A 17,735-nucleotide genomic window follows, 5' to 3' on the forward strand; every position below is an offset into this window, starting at 1 on the left:
AAGGGAAAACTGCTTGCCTCAGTATCTTTGAAGATTTGAACTGCTGTGGGACTCCATTTTTGTGGCATCTATGGGGGCCAAGGCATACGATAAAATAACACAATGTAATTTTGAACCAGGGATGTAATAACTAATAAATTTGGTATGCTTACGATTTCCACAAGGACTACACATTTTAAACAATAACATGTTTTAGCACTATGTAAATAATAATATATTATGTTGCCTTTGTTGATTGATTTTTTTTTTAAAACAAAACTCATTCTCAGAAGTGCTGTGACCTATTGTATATCAGTATGCTTTTTAGATGTACCAAAGCTCATCCTTTGCCTGATGCAAACTCCTCTACCTACCATAATAACAAACACAGCTATAGGCAGTAATATTGAAGCCAAAACATGTAGGCACCAATTCTGCAGAAGTTCCATGTGGCCATCTTCTTTGAATTTTTTCGGTTTCTTTTCCTTCCAGTTCAGGCAAAGGCATCCACAGCAAAGTGAAAGCCTAACTTAGAAATAAAGTTGGCTTTTTCACTCTGTTGTGCATGCCTGTGCCCAGAGAAAAGAGGAAGAAAGATCATGCTGAAGAACCTCTGCAAAATACCCCGAGCCTGCACAGTTTTCTGCTAACTGGAGCACAGACTGGGTCTGTTCATGACCCTAACATTTGACAAACCCAAGTCCTTTAATACATTTTTAATGATTTGTTCCTTTACCAATACTCTCTACGGCACATGGACAAAAATACATAGCCAAATTTTTAAAAATAACTAAGTGAGAAAAAGCATTATAGCAACAACAAGGCTTCTGACTGGATGTAACATGTGGATGTTGGCCTTTGTAAAAGTATTTTATTAAAGTGGACCTGTCACCCAGACACAAAAATCTGTATACTAAAAGTCCTTTTCAAATTAAACATGAAATCCAATTTCTATTTTTTATTAAAGCATCCATAGCTGTTGTAAACTCATTTAGAAATCACAGCTGTCAATCAAATATTGGGCATAGAGGCGGGACAGTCAATTACTTCCTATGTGTTACTGCTCTCCCCACATTCCCCCGTTCTCTTTACCATTTAATTGTGTAGCCAGGGAATAGGAACGGACATTGGGTCCCCCATTCTGGAGCACAAACAAGATTCTGAGATGATGCAAGGCTTCCCTTAAAAACAGTGTCCACAAAATGGCTGCTGCCTGCTTGCTATCATTTTGAATTCCCAGACTGAAGGAAACAAGATTCAAATAATTTATATAGTGTAATTAAAGTTCATTTTGCTTCACTAATGTGCTAAAAATCGATTTTGAATCATTTTTTTTGTGTGACGAGTCCCCTTTAAAGCTCAGAATGGTCAGTGGCACATACTGTAATGTTACTTGATCATCTATACTATTACAATAAAGGGACAAAAAACAGTAATCTATTTCCTATCATTTTTTTTCTTTTATTGTATTTCTACATTTCTGGGTGATAATATAGTACCAAATGGCAAGGCACTTGTATGGTATACAGGACGATATTTATGTATCTTTACGTACATATGCCTATTAGATAGACCCAAGCAGATTGTTATTACTACTTGTCTTTATTAATAATAATAATCCTCTTGTTTTAATACACGTATTCTAAAACTCTTTAAAGGGATTGTTCACCTTTAAATAAACTGTTAATATGATGTAGAGAGGGATATTCTGACACAATTTGTTTTCATTTTTTATTATCTGTGGCTTTTGAGTTATTTAGCTTTTTATTCAGCAGCTCTCCAATTTGCAATTCCAGCCATCTGGTTGCTAGGATCCAAAAAATCTTAGCAACCATGCATTGATTTTGGGAGAGGCCTGAACAAAAAGATGAGTAATTAAAATTAGCAGTAACAATATAGTTGTAGCCTTTCAGAGCATTTGTTGTTTAAATTGGGTCAGTGACCCCAATTTGAAAGCTGAAGAGTCAGAAGAAGAAGGCAATTAATTCAAAAACTATAAAAAAAATAAAATAATGAAGACCAATTGAAAAGTTGCTTAGAATTGGCCATTCTATGAAATGCTAAGAGTTAACTTAAAGGACAAGGAAAGGCTAGAAATGCTGAATTTTGTATACTAAACATAAGCATTAACTTACTGCACCGCAAAGCCTAATCAAAAATGATTTATGCTTTCAAAGTTGGCCACAGAGGGCTGTTATCTTGTAACTTTGTTAAACATCTTTGCCTGAACCTGCACATGCTTAGTGTGGTCTGGGCTGCTTAGGGATTGTCATAAACAAAGCTGCTTGAATTCTGCATGGCTGGCAAGTAAGGCGGGGGCTCCCCCTGCTGTTCATAAGTATGATTGTTTCCCTGCTCAGCAGTTAGGGACCATCTGACAATTCCTATCCACAGCAGTAAATGGAGAATTTCACTGCATACAGTCAGGTTTCTTATAAAAACGGTACACATTTTTAAATAAAGTATATTGGAGATAGGTTTCTTTTTCATTAAAGAAAGTAAAAATTGGATTTAATTTTTTTTGCCTTTCCTTGTCCTTTAAAGATGAACCACGGCTATAAGCAAATACTTAAACCAAAATAATCACCAGAAACATCTTTGACAAAAACAGAATGTTGTTGTGTATAAACTGGTGTGGCACAAACAGGATAAGTAATAAATTGTTACAAAACGACAGCTATGCACTACCCCACAATCTATAATGCCTCAGCAGTAGGATTGTGACAAAACAAATACTATCCTACATCTGTTATGTTTCCTAATGAAAACACTGCAATCAGTTATAATTACTAGATTAGCAACTAAATCAATGGCCAGGTAACACAGTAGAACCCCCATTTTACGTTTTTTCAGGGGGTCAGAAAAAATAGTGTAAAATCCAAGAATATGTAAAATCAGGGAAATGTATTATGCATACTATATTGGTGGGACCACAAAACAACATTGTAAAACGAGAGAAAACTTAAAGTCAGGGAATACAAAATGGTGGTTCTACTGTATACGTGGTGGGTACTCAGCTTTAATTATAGAAAACATATACCCAACCTGTAGCCAATGCCATCCAAATGTTGCTGCACTACACCTCAGTAAAAGCTGCAGGTCTCCGGGTTGGGAATCACTGTTTCAGAGTGTATGTTACTGTACAAGCAAACACCAAAGTATCTATTACACGCATATCCAGAACAGTTATACCTGAGAACATCAAGAAATACCTGTGGAATCAATGGTTAAAACTACGAAAGCAAATACAAAGAAGAACAGTAAGGAAAAAAATGGATGGGGGATGGGTCAGTGCAGTGCCCACGAGACGACGGGGGGGAAGTGGTTTAACGGATAAACCCCAAAAAAATAAATAATTACTAACATACCGCCCAACAGTCCCTCTTTTAGCTAGGCAGCCCCGGTTTTATTTCCCCACAGTCCTGGATCGCTTCTTAAATGTCCCGCAACGCCATTAATTTTCAGATCCTTTGCTCCTTACTGACAGCTAATCCCGATGTCACAAGTCTCATCTCGCGAGACAGGACGTCACAACCATACGTATATAGGAGCAGTGACGCTAAACGTAGCGGCAGTGGTTGTAGTGATGAGCAGTTTCAAGTTGCTAGCAACCAGTTAAAGTTTACAGAGCAAGATGTATTGTGACTGTCTATTCACAATTTTAGCTATGCTCGCAGCTCCTGTTTTGTTAGGGGAAATGGAGATTTTGTTTCTTGGTGGTTGCTAAACTTTCCTGTTGTTGCCGCCATTGTTTTCTCCGCTCGTTAGCAGTTTTGAGAGGGAGCTATTTTACAAATTCCACCTGAAAGGAACGTTTTTGTGCAAACTATGGCCAAGGGAAATTAAGGAATATTTTTGCATTTCTTTTGAGTTGAGTCCCAGTGTTTTTCATAAACAAGGGACCATATCTACCAACATTTTGGAAATAAAAAGAGGGACAAAAAAGTTGCTGCGCGTACCCACACCCCCTAATTACCATGTTAATTTTACAAAATTTGGCAGGTTGTGAAAGTTTGAACATATATCTGTTTTTTTCAGTTATTACAGTTTTGCTAATCAAGGTGAATTGCCCTTTAAGCTGCAAGTCTAACTTTTCCCAAGGGACCTGTTTTCTTATAGTGTTACTTATTTGCTTATCTCGAAAAAGTATCTGCTACACTAGCTGTTCTGGGCTCTCTGCCAAAAGTCAATTATGTTAGAAATTTTGTTTCTTTCTCTGGCTGTTCAGTGCAGAGAAAAACTGGCCTTTCCAGTACAAACTAGGGACTGCGGGTTGAGGGACTGTCCCTCTAAAAACAGGACAGTTGGGAGGTACAGATTTTTCACACTTCATGGATATTGTGGAACTTCAAGAACCAGAGACTGCCTGAGGTGAAAAGATAATGTTTATTTTACACAAGATCCGTGGATTCTGAACTCAGAGTCAGGGCCGCCATTAGAAATCACGGGGCCCCGTACAACAAAATTTTCAGGGGTCCCGGCCCAGCCCCACCCCAGATCCCACCCACTCCACACTACAGTTTAAAGACCACATAGACATCAGTGCTAAAAAAGGTAACCCCCCACACACGTTATAAAAAGCTATTGATGGTCAGGCCTCCTTATAAGTTAAAAAAACCTGTGGTGCCCCCCATACATTTTTTTTTTAAAAAAATGGTAGTCAGGGCACACCTACAAGTTAAAAAAAATAATTGGTGATCAGGACCCCCCTATAAGTTAAAAAAAAATAATTGGTGATCAGGGCCCCCTATAAGTTAAAAAAAAATAATTGGTGATCAGGGGCCCCCCTGCAAGTAAAAAAAATTTGATGGCCTGCCCCCTTCCCCACAAGTTATAAAAAGCCATTGGTGATCAGGGCCCCCCCTGCAAGTAAAAAAAAAAAAAAGGCCAGATCCCCCCAAATTTTTAAATTTTAAAAAAAATTGCTTGCCAGGGTTAAGTGTCTAAGGGGGGGGGCTGGCCATGCTTCACTTACTTGATTAGCCGGGTCCCCCTGCTTTCAGCGTGCTACACAGCAGCTCTGTGCACGAAAATTTTTCTCCTATTAAGATTTCTTGTACCCTCGTGGTCCTTTAAGAATAAGTCCTGGTAAAGCTGTACAGGGATTGGATAAGGGGATCCAATCCCAATGCAGATTTACCGGGACTTATTCTTAAAGGACCAATAAGGTTACAGCAAATCTTAATAGGAGAAAATCTTCTGTGCACAGAGCTGCTATGCAGCACGCCGAAAGCGGGCCGGCTAATCAAGTAAGTGAAGCATAATCAAGAAAGTGAAGCATGGCCGGGCCCCCCCTTAGACACAAAATCCTGCGGGCCCGGGACAACTGTCCACCCTGTGACCCCCTGATGGCAGCCCTTCTCGGAGTTAGAATTCCAAACAAAGATATCACAGAGTTTTTATAAACTTTGGAATGTATGACATATGAACTCATGGCCATAAAAGGGCACTACCATTGTGAGAGCATAGATAACGCTTCACAGCATAGAAAAAAAGAACTGCTCCAATAACCAATGGGATGGTTCTTCCTTAAAAGACCAGTAACATAAAAAAAATTTGTTTCTACTTAACGAAAAAAAAAAAAAACCACCAAGGCAGTTTTAACTTTAAATTCGCAAAGTTTTTATTAAGCAATTACTTACCGATTCTCTGCTTGCGCTCCTCTTCAGAAACAGCAACAGGGCGGCGATACATTGTGCGGTGCTTGATTTCTCCTCCCTGCCTTCTATAGGAGAGAGCCAGGGAGGAGAAATCGAGCGCCGCACGATGGATTGTCGCTGTTTCTGAATAGAAGCGCAAGCAGAGAATTGGTATGTTATTTCTTTATAAAGACTGTGAATTTAAAGTTAAAAATGCATTTGTGGTTTTTTTTTCGTTAAGTAGAAACAAATTTTTTTTTTTTTTAATATTACTGGTCCTTTAAAGGAAAATTCAACCCAAAAGTAAAAGAAACCTTACCCCTGGGGGGGAGGAGGAAGGGGGGTCTATGTAGGAGGGAGGGTTATTTTTTCCTTTTTTGTAATAAATTATTTTTTTTCAACTGGGTGTACTATCCGTTACTTACAATATTTAGTAGTCTGAGAGGAACAGCTGCACCTGCAGTGACAGTGAAACAGGAGCCAGTGGCAGCTTTTTAAAACAATGTAAGCATCTGCACTTTTATAATTTTTTTACAAGTTATTATATAGAATAGTAAGAAACAAAGGGGGAATAGAGTGTGGGGGGTAAGGTTGAGACTAAATATTCTGGGGGTACTCGTGGATTTCAATCGATAGTCTTATTGTTCATCTCTCCTTTTGTGTATCTTCTATTGTAGCTTTATAAAAAAAACTCTCGTATAGCTGTATCTGGTTTGTCTCATAAGATCTCTTTTTTTTTGTCAGTAAGGCAGAGTTCTTTCAATTTCTTGCTAGAAGGTATCTGCTTGCAAGTAGTACTTGAAAGATAATTTGTCTGAGGGTTTTATTTAGTTGTATGGTTAACAGTCTGGCCGATGCCAGTGCTGGGTTGAGTTGAATCTTTGTAAGGGATTCAATGGTTAGTCGTGCTTGCAACCAAAAGTTCTGTGCAATTGGACATGACCACCATATATGAATTAAAGAGCCAGTTTCTCCTTGACAACTCCAGCATCGCTTAGGCACATTTGGGAATGCTGCATGAACCATGTCCGGTGTCATATACTACCCGTATAGCAGTTTTATTGCTAGTTCTTGGTGATTCAGAGAGTGGGAGTACCTTGATGTTTGCTTGAACAAATATTCCCAATTTTCTCTGCTTATTGTGAGTTGTAAGTCCTTCTCCCAGTGTTTTAGCGCTGGTGGGTATTCCATGATGTGTTTCTGTGTTAGATGTTTGTAAGTCAAGGCTATTCCCTTCTTCATGTTTGGTGTTAGTAGGCATCTTTGCTCAAATTTCATTGGCTGGTTTGTTGCTGTTAGCCGGTTTGTCTGGAGAAATTGTCGAATGCGTAGATATGTATAGAATTGATTGTTTGGTAGGCCATATTTGTCTTGGATGTTTGAGAATGTTCTCAGTCTGTTAGAGTCATATAGGTCTCCAATTGTTTGGATGCCTGCTTCATTGGGTCATGATCAGATCTTTTTTTGGTCCTTGCCAAAAAATGACAATGGATGTCTTCTGATGCGTTTATTTAATTTTGCCAAATGGTCAGGATGGTTCTAATAGGCATTGGTAAAGCTACCAGTGTTGTTTTATGCAATTTATTGGGAATCCATATGTCCATTTTGATGAGGCGGTTTAGCTGGAATTTATATATCCAACACTCAATATAAACCCATTTTTTAGTTTCTGGGGTTAGGTGCCAATCAGCCATTTGGTCCGGTATAGTGGCTGTGAAGTATGTCTGTACATTAGGGCACACCAGTCCTGCTTGTTTTTTACCCATGAACATAATATTCTTGGAGATTCTAGGTTTTTTTGAACCCCAGATAAAGTTCATCAATAGTCTCTGTATTGGGTGGGAGAAGGAGTTGTTCAGTGGTATTGGTAGGACTCTGAAACTTAGCATTTTTATGGCGTTTATGCAACCCATCCAGGATACCTAGGTGGTTCTCCAGGATTGTAACTTGTTTTGTAGTTCATTTATTTGTAAAGCATAGTTATGTTGGTACAGTTGCAAAGGATCTGTGGTATTTGGGTAGTGTAGTACTGAATTTTGGATATTCAACAATAAGCCCATACACGCAATGGGTTAACAGATATCTGCCTTTCCATCAATGGCAACTGTGAAGGTGCAAGCCTGGACAACAGCCATCCTGCCATAAAACAATCCTTGTAGCTACAGTAATGTCCATATCAAAGAGATGTAAATAACTGGATATACTGGTGTGGGTGCAGGGATAGCAAGAGTTTCCAAGGGAATGACACTCTGCTGGATCAACAAAGGGATACCTGAAGCATTGGATTATGGGATTTCTTTCACAGTGCATCCTAATTTGAGTTCAGTCCCTTGTCTATCTAAGAAGAGATGAACCATCTTCAAGAACTGATAACATCGACCTGATTGGCCTGGACTGTCTTTTGGGTGTGGCTGTTTTGGGAAAAGTGTAGTATGTTTGTTTGAATGGTCTTCCTTATGTGTATATAAAGAGCACTGTAATTACTTTGTTAGTTAGGTCACTTTCCACTCCCTTCCATTGCATCTTTCCCTATCCCTTTCTACTTCCCTCCATCTTAGTTAGTTCCCTTTTTATGTAATACCTTTTAGTTCCTTTATAAATAAATACCACTTATTTAAAGATCAGTCTGTCTCAAGTCATTGGCCTGGCACCCCAAAATAGAGCAGATCCAATATTTTGGCACCCCAGATTTGAGGATTTGAGGACTAAACCCATCATCGTCAGGAAAAGGAATCTGCATGGCTGAGAAGATTTGAGAAGCCTGAGACTGACGCGTTAAAGGTCTGACCAGAAAAGAAAGCTTGGAGCCTAACACAGGTAAGTATATGTTTCTTTTATCTAATTTTAACTGAAAGTTATTGTATTAGATAAGTTTCTGTTTTTTAGTGGAAAGAAGTTAAGGAACACTTTCTATAAGGTAGTAAGGTCAGTTATTGTGTAGAAGCTAAGGTATAGTTTGTTGTTGTTGTGAATTTTAGGGGCCAATTCAATAACTTCGAGTGAAGGAATAGAAGAAAAAATACTTCGAATTTCGAAGTGTTTTTTTGGCTACTTCGACCATCGAATGGGCTACTTCGACCTTCGACTTCAAATCAAAGGATTCAAACTAAAAATCGTTCGACTATTCGACCATTCGATAGTCGAAGTACTGTCTCTTTAAGAAAAAATTTCGACCCCCTAGTTCGCCAACTAAAAGCTACCGAACCCTATGGGGAAGGTCCCCATAGGCTTGGCTAAGTTTTTTTGGTCGAAGGATAATCCTTCGATCGTTGGATTAAAATCCTTCAAATCGTTTGATTCGAATGATTATTCCTTCTATCGTTCGATCGAACTATTTGCACAAAATCCTTCAACTTCGATATTTGAAGTCGAAGGATTTTCATTCCCAGTCGAATATCGAGGGTTAATTAACCCTCGATATTCTACCCTTGATGAATTTGCCTCTTAGTGTTTTGTTTGTGTAAGTAATTGTTTGTACTGTGCATTGTTTGTTGTAAACATGGAATTTGTTGAAAGATATGTAAACAAATATGCCTCAGCTGATTACCATTCATGTGCAGATGAGTCTTTGACACATCAGTTTAAAAGTCTACTGACACAGTGTCAAAGTTACAACAATAAAGTAAAATGTAATCATCTTGCAAAAATGGTAAAGAAGATTAAATGGCTAATGAAATATTAGCATTATTAAAGATGAAAGGTATTGCTGAGAATAAGGCAGAACAGTGGAGAAATGAGAAGGCCCAGTTTAGAGAAAACTTGGAAAAGTTTGGTGAGTCACTTATTGTAGCAGCTAGCACTCCTGAAGATCATATTTCAGAATTAGAAGAACTGAGGGAGAAGGTGGAACTGTTAGCTAAACAGAATGATTTGTTAGAAGAAAAGTTGAAGGATTGTGAAGAGAGGTGCAGGCTCAGAGAACAACAGGTGATTTCATTAGAAAGCAAGGCTGGATATGAACTAAATGTCCCAGTAAGTGTCTGCCCTGTTACTGAGCAAGAGATAAAATATGGAGAACAAGGTATAAGACCACAAACATTACCTATTCCATCTCTCTTTAGCCTCCATTCAGAATGTGCTAGACAAATCAATAATACACATGTGCCAACTGATAATAATATTCATTCAAACTCAGTAGCACTGAAAATACAAGAGGTTATAAGTTTGACACAGATATTGGGAAAGTTTGACACTAATTTATCCCCTATTAGCCTTTCCAATAAATTGGAAGCTGTGGTCAAACAATATAACCTTGGAAATAAAGATGCATGTGCCTTGCTTAGAGCATGGCTCCCATATCAGTTGGCTGCAGAACTTAGGCTTCTGGTTGGTAAGCACATTGGGACATTGTCCAATATTAATGAAAATTGGGGAGGTACCACTGAAAGGTTAAGAGAGTTGCAAAGGATTTTGGGTGGGCGTGATACAAGAGGTAAAAATGCATTGGAGAATGCAAGGTATAGGAAAGGAGATGATCCAATGTTATTTTGCACTGATTACCTCTCCCTATATAAAGTTGTTTTCAACTGCCCTGATATGTTGCCAGATGAGCCCAATTTCCTCTACTCAATGGCAAATAAATGTAATGTTGATCACAATACAAGAACTGCCCTTAGGTACACCACCTCATTCAACAACTTCATAAATACACTTAGGGATTGGTCTCAGGAGTCTTTTGAATTCCAGAGACATATTTCTGTTGCTTCTAAGAACCACCAAAGCAGGAGATTTCCACGGAAATGTAACGGTTGTGGTAAGTATGGTCACATTGCTCGATTTTGCAGAATTTCTACCAAACAGCATGATAATTACCCAATCTATTCAATAGAGAGACAAGAGGGGGATGCGCAGGAAAATCTAAATGATTATCTCCTTGACCATAGCCCTCCCCCAGAGCCTGACACTGTTGTCTCCTCTGATAACATAGACACAGGTTCCAATAGTGCAGGAGATCAAAAAGAGAGCCAAAATGAGCCCAAAAGGGAATTTCACATACCTCCCTGAAAAACAGGAAAAGAAGGGCCAACTGTCCCACCCTTTATGCTTTGGGTAAATATTCCACTGTGGCTTTACAGCAGTTGGTCTCAAATTGCTATGCAAATGCTAATGGCCATTTTAGCACAGTTTGCCCAGGGTGTACCAAACACAAATATGCCTGTTTTCTAATGAAAATAAATTTTATACAATTGGAACTAGATCTGGCCATGACCACTGGGTGTGTACTATGTTATTTGTAATGTTATGTATATTAATTATATGTATGTTTCTTTTTTAGAGTACTGATGGAAGAATAACTGTCCATTCATACCATATAATGAAGATAATGTGATTTTACAATGATTTGTGTTTCAACAGGTTGTATATTTGTTTTATGGAGCACAACACCTGATCACTTTTGCAAATGGTATCGTAAATAACCCAAATTAAATGGATAAGTGAATTGTTTTTAAAACCACATGGTACAATCAATTAGCTCAATAGTAAAATAATTGTTTGCAATCAATTTAAAAAAATAATATTTAAACTCAGTAACATCTCATGACAGTATCCTTGTTCTATTATTAACTTCATTTTCCACAGGTTCATGTATTTGTGTTGTTAAATGTAAATGTGTTTATCTTTGTGTTACATGTTGTCTCTGTTTAGTGTTTTGTGTTAGTTTGTATACAGTATTAGTATCTTCATTGTTTTAGTCAAAAACACTGCTAATTTTTAACATTTTCTTATTTTTTTTTGCTCTCTACTTGCATAATGGTACCTAAGTTTTTTGGTACCAAATGGGGGTTGATCATAGTTTTTCTTTCCTAAAGCCCATAAAAAGATGCAGTAGATACATGAAAATGTTTTTACAATTTTTTATTGTTGTTTTTTTTTTTTTTGCAGCTCTCATTTTATATTATTTTTTAACAGAATGTATTGAACAGATAATAATGCTAAGCATATGATCCTGCTCTTGCTCTTTTATTTCCAGGATCCATGAAACTACGTAGAAAAAAATGTGGGTCCTGGATCAACTGAGTTTGGTTATGCTTTGAAAGGCAAATGTGTTTAGAACTTTTGAATTATATTAAAACAGGTTTCAGAACAACATTACTCACACATTGTTTAGATTAACTGGAATACATAGGGCACAAATTTCTTCTTAGAATAAGTATGTTTATGTAGATATATCAATATAAGTGTTATTTATATTAATGTTTTTAGTTAATGGTGTGGTTAGTTGTTTTTACATAGAAGTGAATTTAAATATAAAGTTAGAATGCATTATGCGGATAAAAATAACATCAATTTAAGAAAATGCAGACTAGTGAACAAATGTCTATTATATAAAGTTTAATTTGATGACATGACATTTATGTGTATATGTAATGTGCAATGTTTGGTGGTATTGACAATCGATGTTATTGCCATATCTTATCATGTGTGAATGTGTGTGAATGGTGCAATGTTGTCTGTTCCCTGCCCATTGGCATAGTACACTGGGAGAGCCACAGGTCCGAAGAGGATTTGCCACAACTTGCGAAGAGGATTTGCCACGACAGTAATTATGTTTGTTTTTCATAGAATATCCAAAAGTATGTTTGTCATTCTGACACACAAAAAAAAGTGGGGAATGTAGTACTGAATTTTGGATTTTCAACAATAAGCCTATACACGCAATGGGTTAACAGATATCTGTCTTTCCATCAATGGCAACTGTGAATGTGCAAGCCTGGACAACAGCCATCCTGCCATAAAACAATCCTAACAGCTACAGTAATGTCCATATCAAAGAGATGTAAATAACTGGACATACTGGTGTGGGTGCAGGGATAGCAAGAGTTTCCAAGGGAATGACACTCTACTGGATCAACAAAGGGATACCTGAAGCATTGGATTATGGGATTTCTTTCACAGTGCATCCTAACTTGAGTTCAGTCCCTTGTCTATCTAAGAAGAGATGAACCATCTTCAAGAACTGATAACATTGACGTGATTGGCCTGGACTGTCTTTTGGGTGTGGCTGTTTTGGGAAAAGGGTAGTATGTTTGTTTGAATGTTCTTCCTTATGTGTATACAAAGAGCACTGTAATTACTTTGTTAGTTAGGTCACTTTCCACTTCCTTCCATTGCATCTTTCCCTATCCCTTTCTACCTCCCTCTATCTTAGTTAGTTCCTTTTTATGTTTTACCTTTTAGTTCCTTTGTAAATAAATACCACTTATTTAAAGATCAGACTGTCTCAAGTCATTAGCCTGGCACCCCACAATAGAGCAGATCCAACAGGTAGTGAATTGAAAATTCTTTGCAGTCTAGGTTGTACTTCTTTTTTAGGTCTTGCAGTTCCAAGAGAGGTATATTCACTAAAATAGGATGTGTCTTTGTGGTATTAAGTTTGTAGTGTGACATGTTCCCAAATTCCCTCAACATATCAAAAAATCTTGTAATTTGCCTGTTGGGTTTGTTAGAAGAAGTGCCACATCATCTGTAAATAGCAGGATTTTATGTTCTTGGGGTCTATGTTCTTGGGGTCCCACTTCTAAGCCTTTTATGAGCATGGCTTGTCTAATTGCCTGGGCTAATGACTCTATGCTAAGAATGTAAATAAGGGGTGACGAAGGACATCCCTGTCTTGTCCCATTTGTTAGGCTAAATAGTTGTGATAGAAAACCATTCACATTTACCTGGGCTGTTGGACTTGAGTATAGGGCTAGTATTGCATTTATAAAGACTTGGGGAATAGAAAATGTTTACATTATTTTTAAATAAGACCAATTTACACGGTCAAAGGCCTTCTCGGCATCAAGTGCTAAAAGTATTGGAGGGGCTTTTCGGCATTGTAGTATGTGGGTAAGAGTAATAAGTCTCCTAGTGTTGTCATAAAGTTGGCGGCCATTCACAAAACCTGTTTGGTCGTTGTTTATTAGTATTTGTAAAAGAGGTTGTAATTGTTTAGCCAATATGGTTGCGTAAATTTTTAGGTCTCCATTAAGGAGAGATAGAGGTGATAGTTTGGGCATTTGGTTCAATCTTTTCCGGGTTTTGGGATTGTTGTTATGTATGACAGTACAATTTCTTTTGGGAATGTTCTAATAACCGCTGTGTAATTTAATGCTTTTGTCAATTGCGGAGTGAGCAGGGAATTAAAGGTTTTATAATATTTGTCTACCCGTCTGGACCTGGGGCTTTGTTGAGGGGTAGGGGTTTGATTGTATTTTACTCACTTGTGATTGGGGCTGTTAAGTTAGAGAGTTTTCTTGGCTTGAGCGCTGGCAGTTCGAACTAATCTAGGAAAGCTTGTATTGCTTCCGGAGGGGATAAATAGGTAGACGGGTCATCTTTCAAATTATAAAGCTCACTATAAAATTGGGCAAATGTATTGGTAATGTCCTGTGGGTTTATTTTTGCATTTGGATCTTATCTATACGTTGGTTTAGTTTTTGTTGGACTAATTGTTTTTTCTGTGCTGTTGTTGCCTTGTTTCCCATAGCATAGGTGATACTTTGTAGTAAAATTAATGGTTTTGACACCTTTGTAGGATTAGTAGATTTATTTCTTCTTTAAGTTTATTCTATTTCTTTAGTGTGGTAGGTGAAGGTGTGATATTGTTTTCCTTTTCTAGTCTATTAATTTGTAGTGATATCTGTTTTTTTTGCTAGTTTTTCTTTGTGGGTGACTATACTTATAAAATGGCCCCTTATGACTGCTTGCGCGCACCAGAGAGTAGTCTCCAATTTGTCTGGTGTGTCATTTTCTGAATTAATCTGGTTGACTATTTTAGGATTGTCGAGAAGGGAGTTGTTCAATCGCCATGTGTTTCTTGTAGTGTAAACTAACAAAGTGTAAGTGCCAAATGATCTGTCCAGGTAGTAGTTGTGATTGTGCTTTGGTTGATGGAATGTAGGGGCAGATTTATCAAGGGTCGAATTTGGAGGGTTAAAAAACCCTCAAATGCGACCTTTGAAGTAAAATCCGTCAAATTCGAATATCCAATTCTATTTAAGGGAGATTCAGTTTTCAACACATTGCCCATTGTAGATTCAACTTAGCTTGTTCCTGGTACTATTGCCTTGTGCATCCTGCTTATTCTCTATTATCCTGATTGATCTTTTGTGTATTGACCCTTGCTTTGCCTGTGACTACTCTGATCTCTCCAACCAGACCTTGCCTGTCCTCTGACTATCCTACACTCTCCTATCCTGATTCCGGCCTCTCTGACGATTCTCTGCTTGTGCTGGCCCAGCCTGCCTGTTCCTGGTGGTGTTCTTCCTTCCAGTATTCTGGTGAGATGATCGTGCCCCTTTGCTCGTCCAGAACCGTTAGCTTGTAAGGAGCACGGTCCAGCGCATCCATTCCTGCCGGCGTTCTGTCCAAAATGGCAGCGCCCAGGGCAGGCCACATGGGAAGTCGGCAATGGCGCCTCGTCTGGACGTAGCGAATTTGCGGCAGCGCCAAAACGTGCAGCGTCAACGCGCAGCGTCAGCGCGTGACGCATGACGTCACTACGCACGTTTTGGCGCCAAAAATCTGTTTAAAAGGATGTTTGAGACCCACTGCCTTTGCTCGTGAATTGGTTCTACTTCATTGTGTTCCTGGGTGCTACTATTGTGTTTTGGATTCTTGATATCGACCTCTGCCTGTTCCTGTTTACGACTACTTGCTGCCTGAACTGATCTTCTGCCCGTCTGACTACTCTTTCTCTTGACCCCATCTTGTACTGCGAACTGTGTTTGGTCCGTTACTTCAAACTAAGCCTTCGGGCCTGACAGTATTCACGCGCCATGGACCCTTCCGAGGAAGCTCAACCTCTACCCGACTTCGGAAGAGCCTTCCGTGGGCTGGCTTCTCGCATGGAGTCTTACGAGGCCCAGCAGACTCATTTTGGCCAAGCCTTGGAGGCCATTTTGGACAAGCTGTCGATTAACCCTCCAGCGTCCGCTGCTGTGGCTGCTCCACCTGCTGTGCCATTTTCTGAGCCTAAGGTACCTGCTCCACCTCTCTACAGCGGAGACCCCCAGGCTTGTCGGGGCTTCATTAATCAGTGCCTGATACAATTTGAACTTCAACCTTCACTGTATGTATCTGAGCGAGCTAAAGTGGGGTTCGTCATTTCCCGTCTCGAAGGGAAAGCATTGGAATGGGCATCGCCCTTATGGGAGAAGAATTCTCCGCTCATTCAGGACTGTAACTCCTTTTTCCAGTCTTTTCAGAGCATCTTTGATGCTCCTGGCCGAGTTACTACAGCCTGTTCCCGTCTGCTGCAAATTAGCCAAGGGAGTCGTTCTGTCAGTGAATATGCAATTGACTTCCGTACCATAGCGGCCAAAACAAACTGGAACAATGATGCTTATTATGCGGCTTTCTACCAGGGGCTCTCCATTCGTCTCAAAGATGATTTGGTCTTCCACGATATCCCGGAGCTGTTGGAAGATCTCATCGCTCTGGCCATTAAGATCGATACTCGAATGCAGGAACACCAATCTGACAGGGAGAGAAGCAAGAAATTCCTGCCACAGCTGGCTCCACGATTTCAGAGACCATTTCTTCCTGGTATACCTGCCCCGGTTCCTTCTACCTCCACTGAGGAGCCCATGCAAATTGGCGGAGCCCGCTTATCCGAAGAGGAGAAACTGCACAGACGCACAGCCGGTTTGTGCCTGTATTGTGCATTTCGCCTTTAACTGTCCAGTGAAGCAGGAAACTTCTGTGCCTAGGTAAGTTTGGGGAGACTCATCTGGGCGGAATTGTTCCTTCTCCCCATCAATCTTCTCATCGCTTTTTGCTTCCTGTGCAGCTTCAAGTCTCGTCCAAGAGAATCTCGACTCAAGCTTTTCTGGATTCCGGCTCTGCTGGGAACTTCCTTGACCACTCTTTCGCCATTCATCACAGCATCCCTCTCCACTCCTTGACAAACCCTCTCCAGGCCCTGGCAATTGACGACAGACCACTCTCCACAGCGTTCATCTCTCATGCCACACAAGAACCTTCTGTTACAGTTGGAGCCATGCATGTTGAGAGACTTTCTTTTCTTATTATTAACTGTCCTTCCACACCTATAGTCCTGGGGTTGCCTTGGCTTCAGCTCCACAATCCTACCATCAATTGGGTTGAAAGCCAGATTTCTCATTGGAGCCTTTATTGCCAGCAGAACTGTTTAAACTCTAATACAGTACAGAAATTATCCTCTGTCTCAATAAATCTTCACTCTCTTCCTCCAGCATACCAAGACTTTTGTGATGTGTTTTCTAAAAAATCTGCCAAAACCCTTCCTCCTCATCGACCCTATGATTGCCCCATTGACCTTCTCCCTGGTACCATGCCTCCTCGTGGCCGTACTTACCCACTGTCTCCATCTTCACTGTGCCATGAAGGACTACATTCAAGAAAACCTGCAGCGTGGTTTTATTCGTCCTTCTTCCTCCACAGCCGGGGCCGGATTCTTCTTTGTAGAGAAAAAAGACGGCACTCTTCGACCTTGCATCGACTACCGGGGTCTCAATAAAATCACTTAGAAGAACCGGTATCCGCTACCCCTTATCACTGAGCTCTTTGACCAACTCAAAGGAGCACGTCTCTTCACCAAGCTGGATCTCAGAGGTGCATACAATTTGATCAGAATCCGGGAGGGCAACGAGTGGAAGACAGATTTCAATACCCGAGACGGTCACTATGAATATCTTGTCATACCGTTGGGGCTCTGCAACGCGCCCGCGGTCTTCCAGGAGTTTGTTAATGACATTTTTAGAGATCTGCTTGGTGTTAATGTAGTCGTTTATTTAGATGATATACTCATCTTTTCCAAAAATCTGGTTGAACACAGAGTCCATGTTAGGGAGGTTCTCTCTCGTTTAAGGAAGAACATACTTTATGCCAAGCTGGAGAAATGTTCATTTGAAACCTCCAAAATCCCGTTCCTTGGTTATATAATTTCTCCACTGGGCTTTGAAATGGATCCGGTCAAGATTTCTGCCATTCAAGAGTGGCCGCTTGGCACCAAAGCCATACAGCGGTTCATCGGCTTTGCCAGTTATTATAGGCAGTTCATCAAAGGCTTCTCTTCCAGAATTTCTCCTATTTTGGCTCTCATCCACAAAGGTGGGAAACCCGACTGCTGGTCTTCACAAGCCCGGAAGCATT

At 39.7% G+C, this 17,735-nt stretch overlaps 2 protein-coding genes across 15 annotated transcripts in view; one reads left to right on the forward strand and one right to left on the reverse strand.

Annotated features, from left to right (window-relative positions):
• The window catches only part of msantd3.S (Myb/SANT DNA binding domain containing 3 S homeolog), a 52,607-nt gene extending 46,966 nt beyond the window's left edge, over positions 1-5,641 (reverse strand). For 7 of the 14 annotated variants that reach the window (XR_001933703.2, XR_001933700.2, XR_001933698.2 and 4 more), the window contains exon 1: positions 3,348-3,508. The gene's annotated coding sequence lies outside the window, so the exon portion shown is untranslated. Of the gene's footprint in view, positions 1-3,024; positions 3,118-3,347; positions 3,513-4,954; positions 5,015-5,621 lie in introns of those variants that run through there. The other 7 variants (XR_005962230.1, XM_018241646.2, XM_041567609.1 and 4 more) reach the window with 6 other exon arrangements.
• Positions 5,642-9,281: 3,640 nt separating this feature from the next.
• Positions 9,282-12,833, forward strand: LOC121395069 (posterior protein-like). Its single transcript, XM_041567610.1, has one exon. The coding sequence runs from the start codon at positions 9,282-9,284 to the stop codon at positions 10,620-10,622; it is 1,341 nt and encodes a 446-aa protein (XP_041423544.1). The 3' UTR covers positions 10,623-12,833.
• The last annotated feature ends 4,902 nt before the right edge of the window (positions 12,834-17,735 follow it).

This window comes from Xenopus laevis, chromosome 6S (genome assembly GCF_017654675.1).
Source record: "Xenopus laevis strain J_2021 chromosome 6S, Xenopus_laevis_v10.1, whole genome shotgun sequence".
In the NCBI taxonomy this organism is placed as follows: Eukaryota; Metazoa; Chordata; class Amphibia; order Anura; family Pipidae; genus Xenopus; species Xenopus laevis.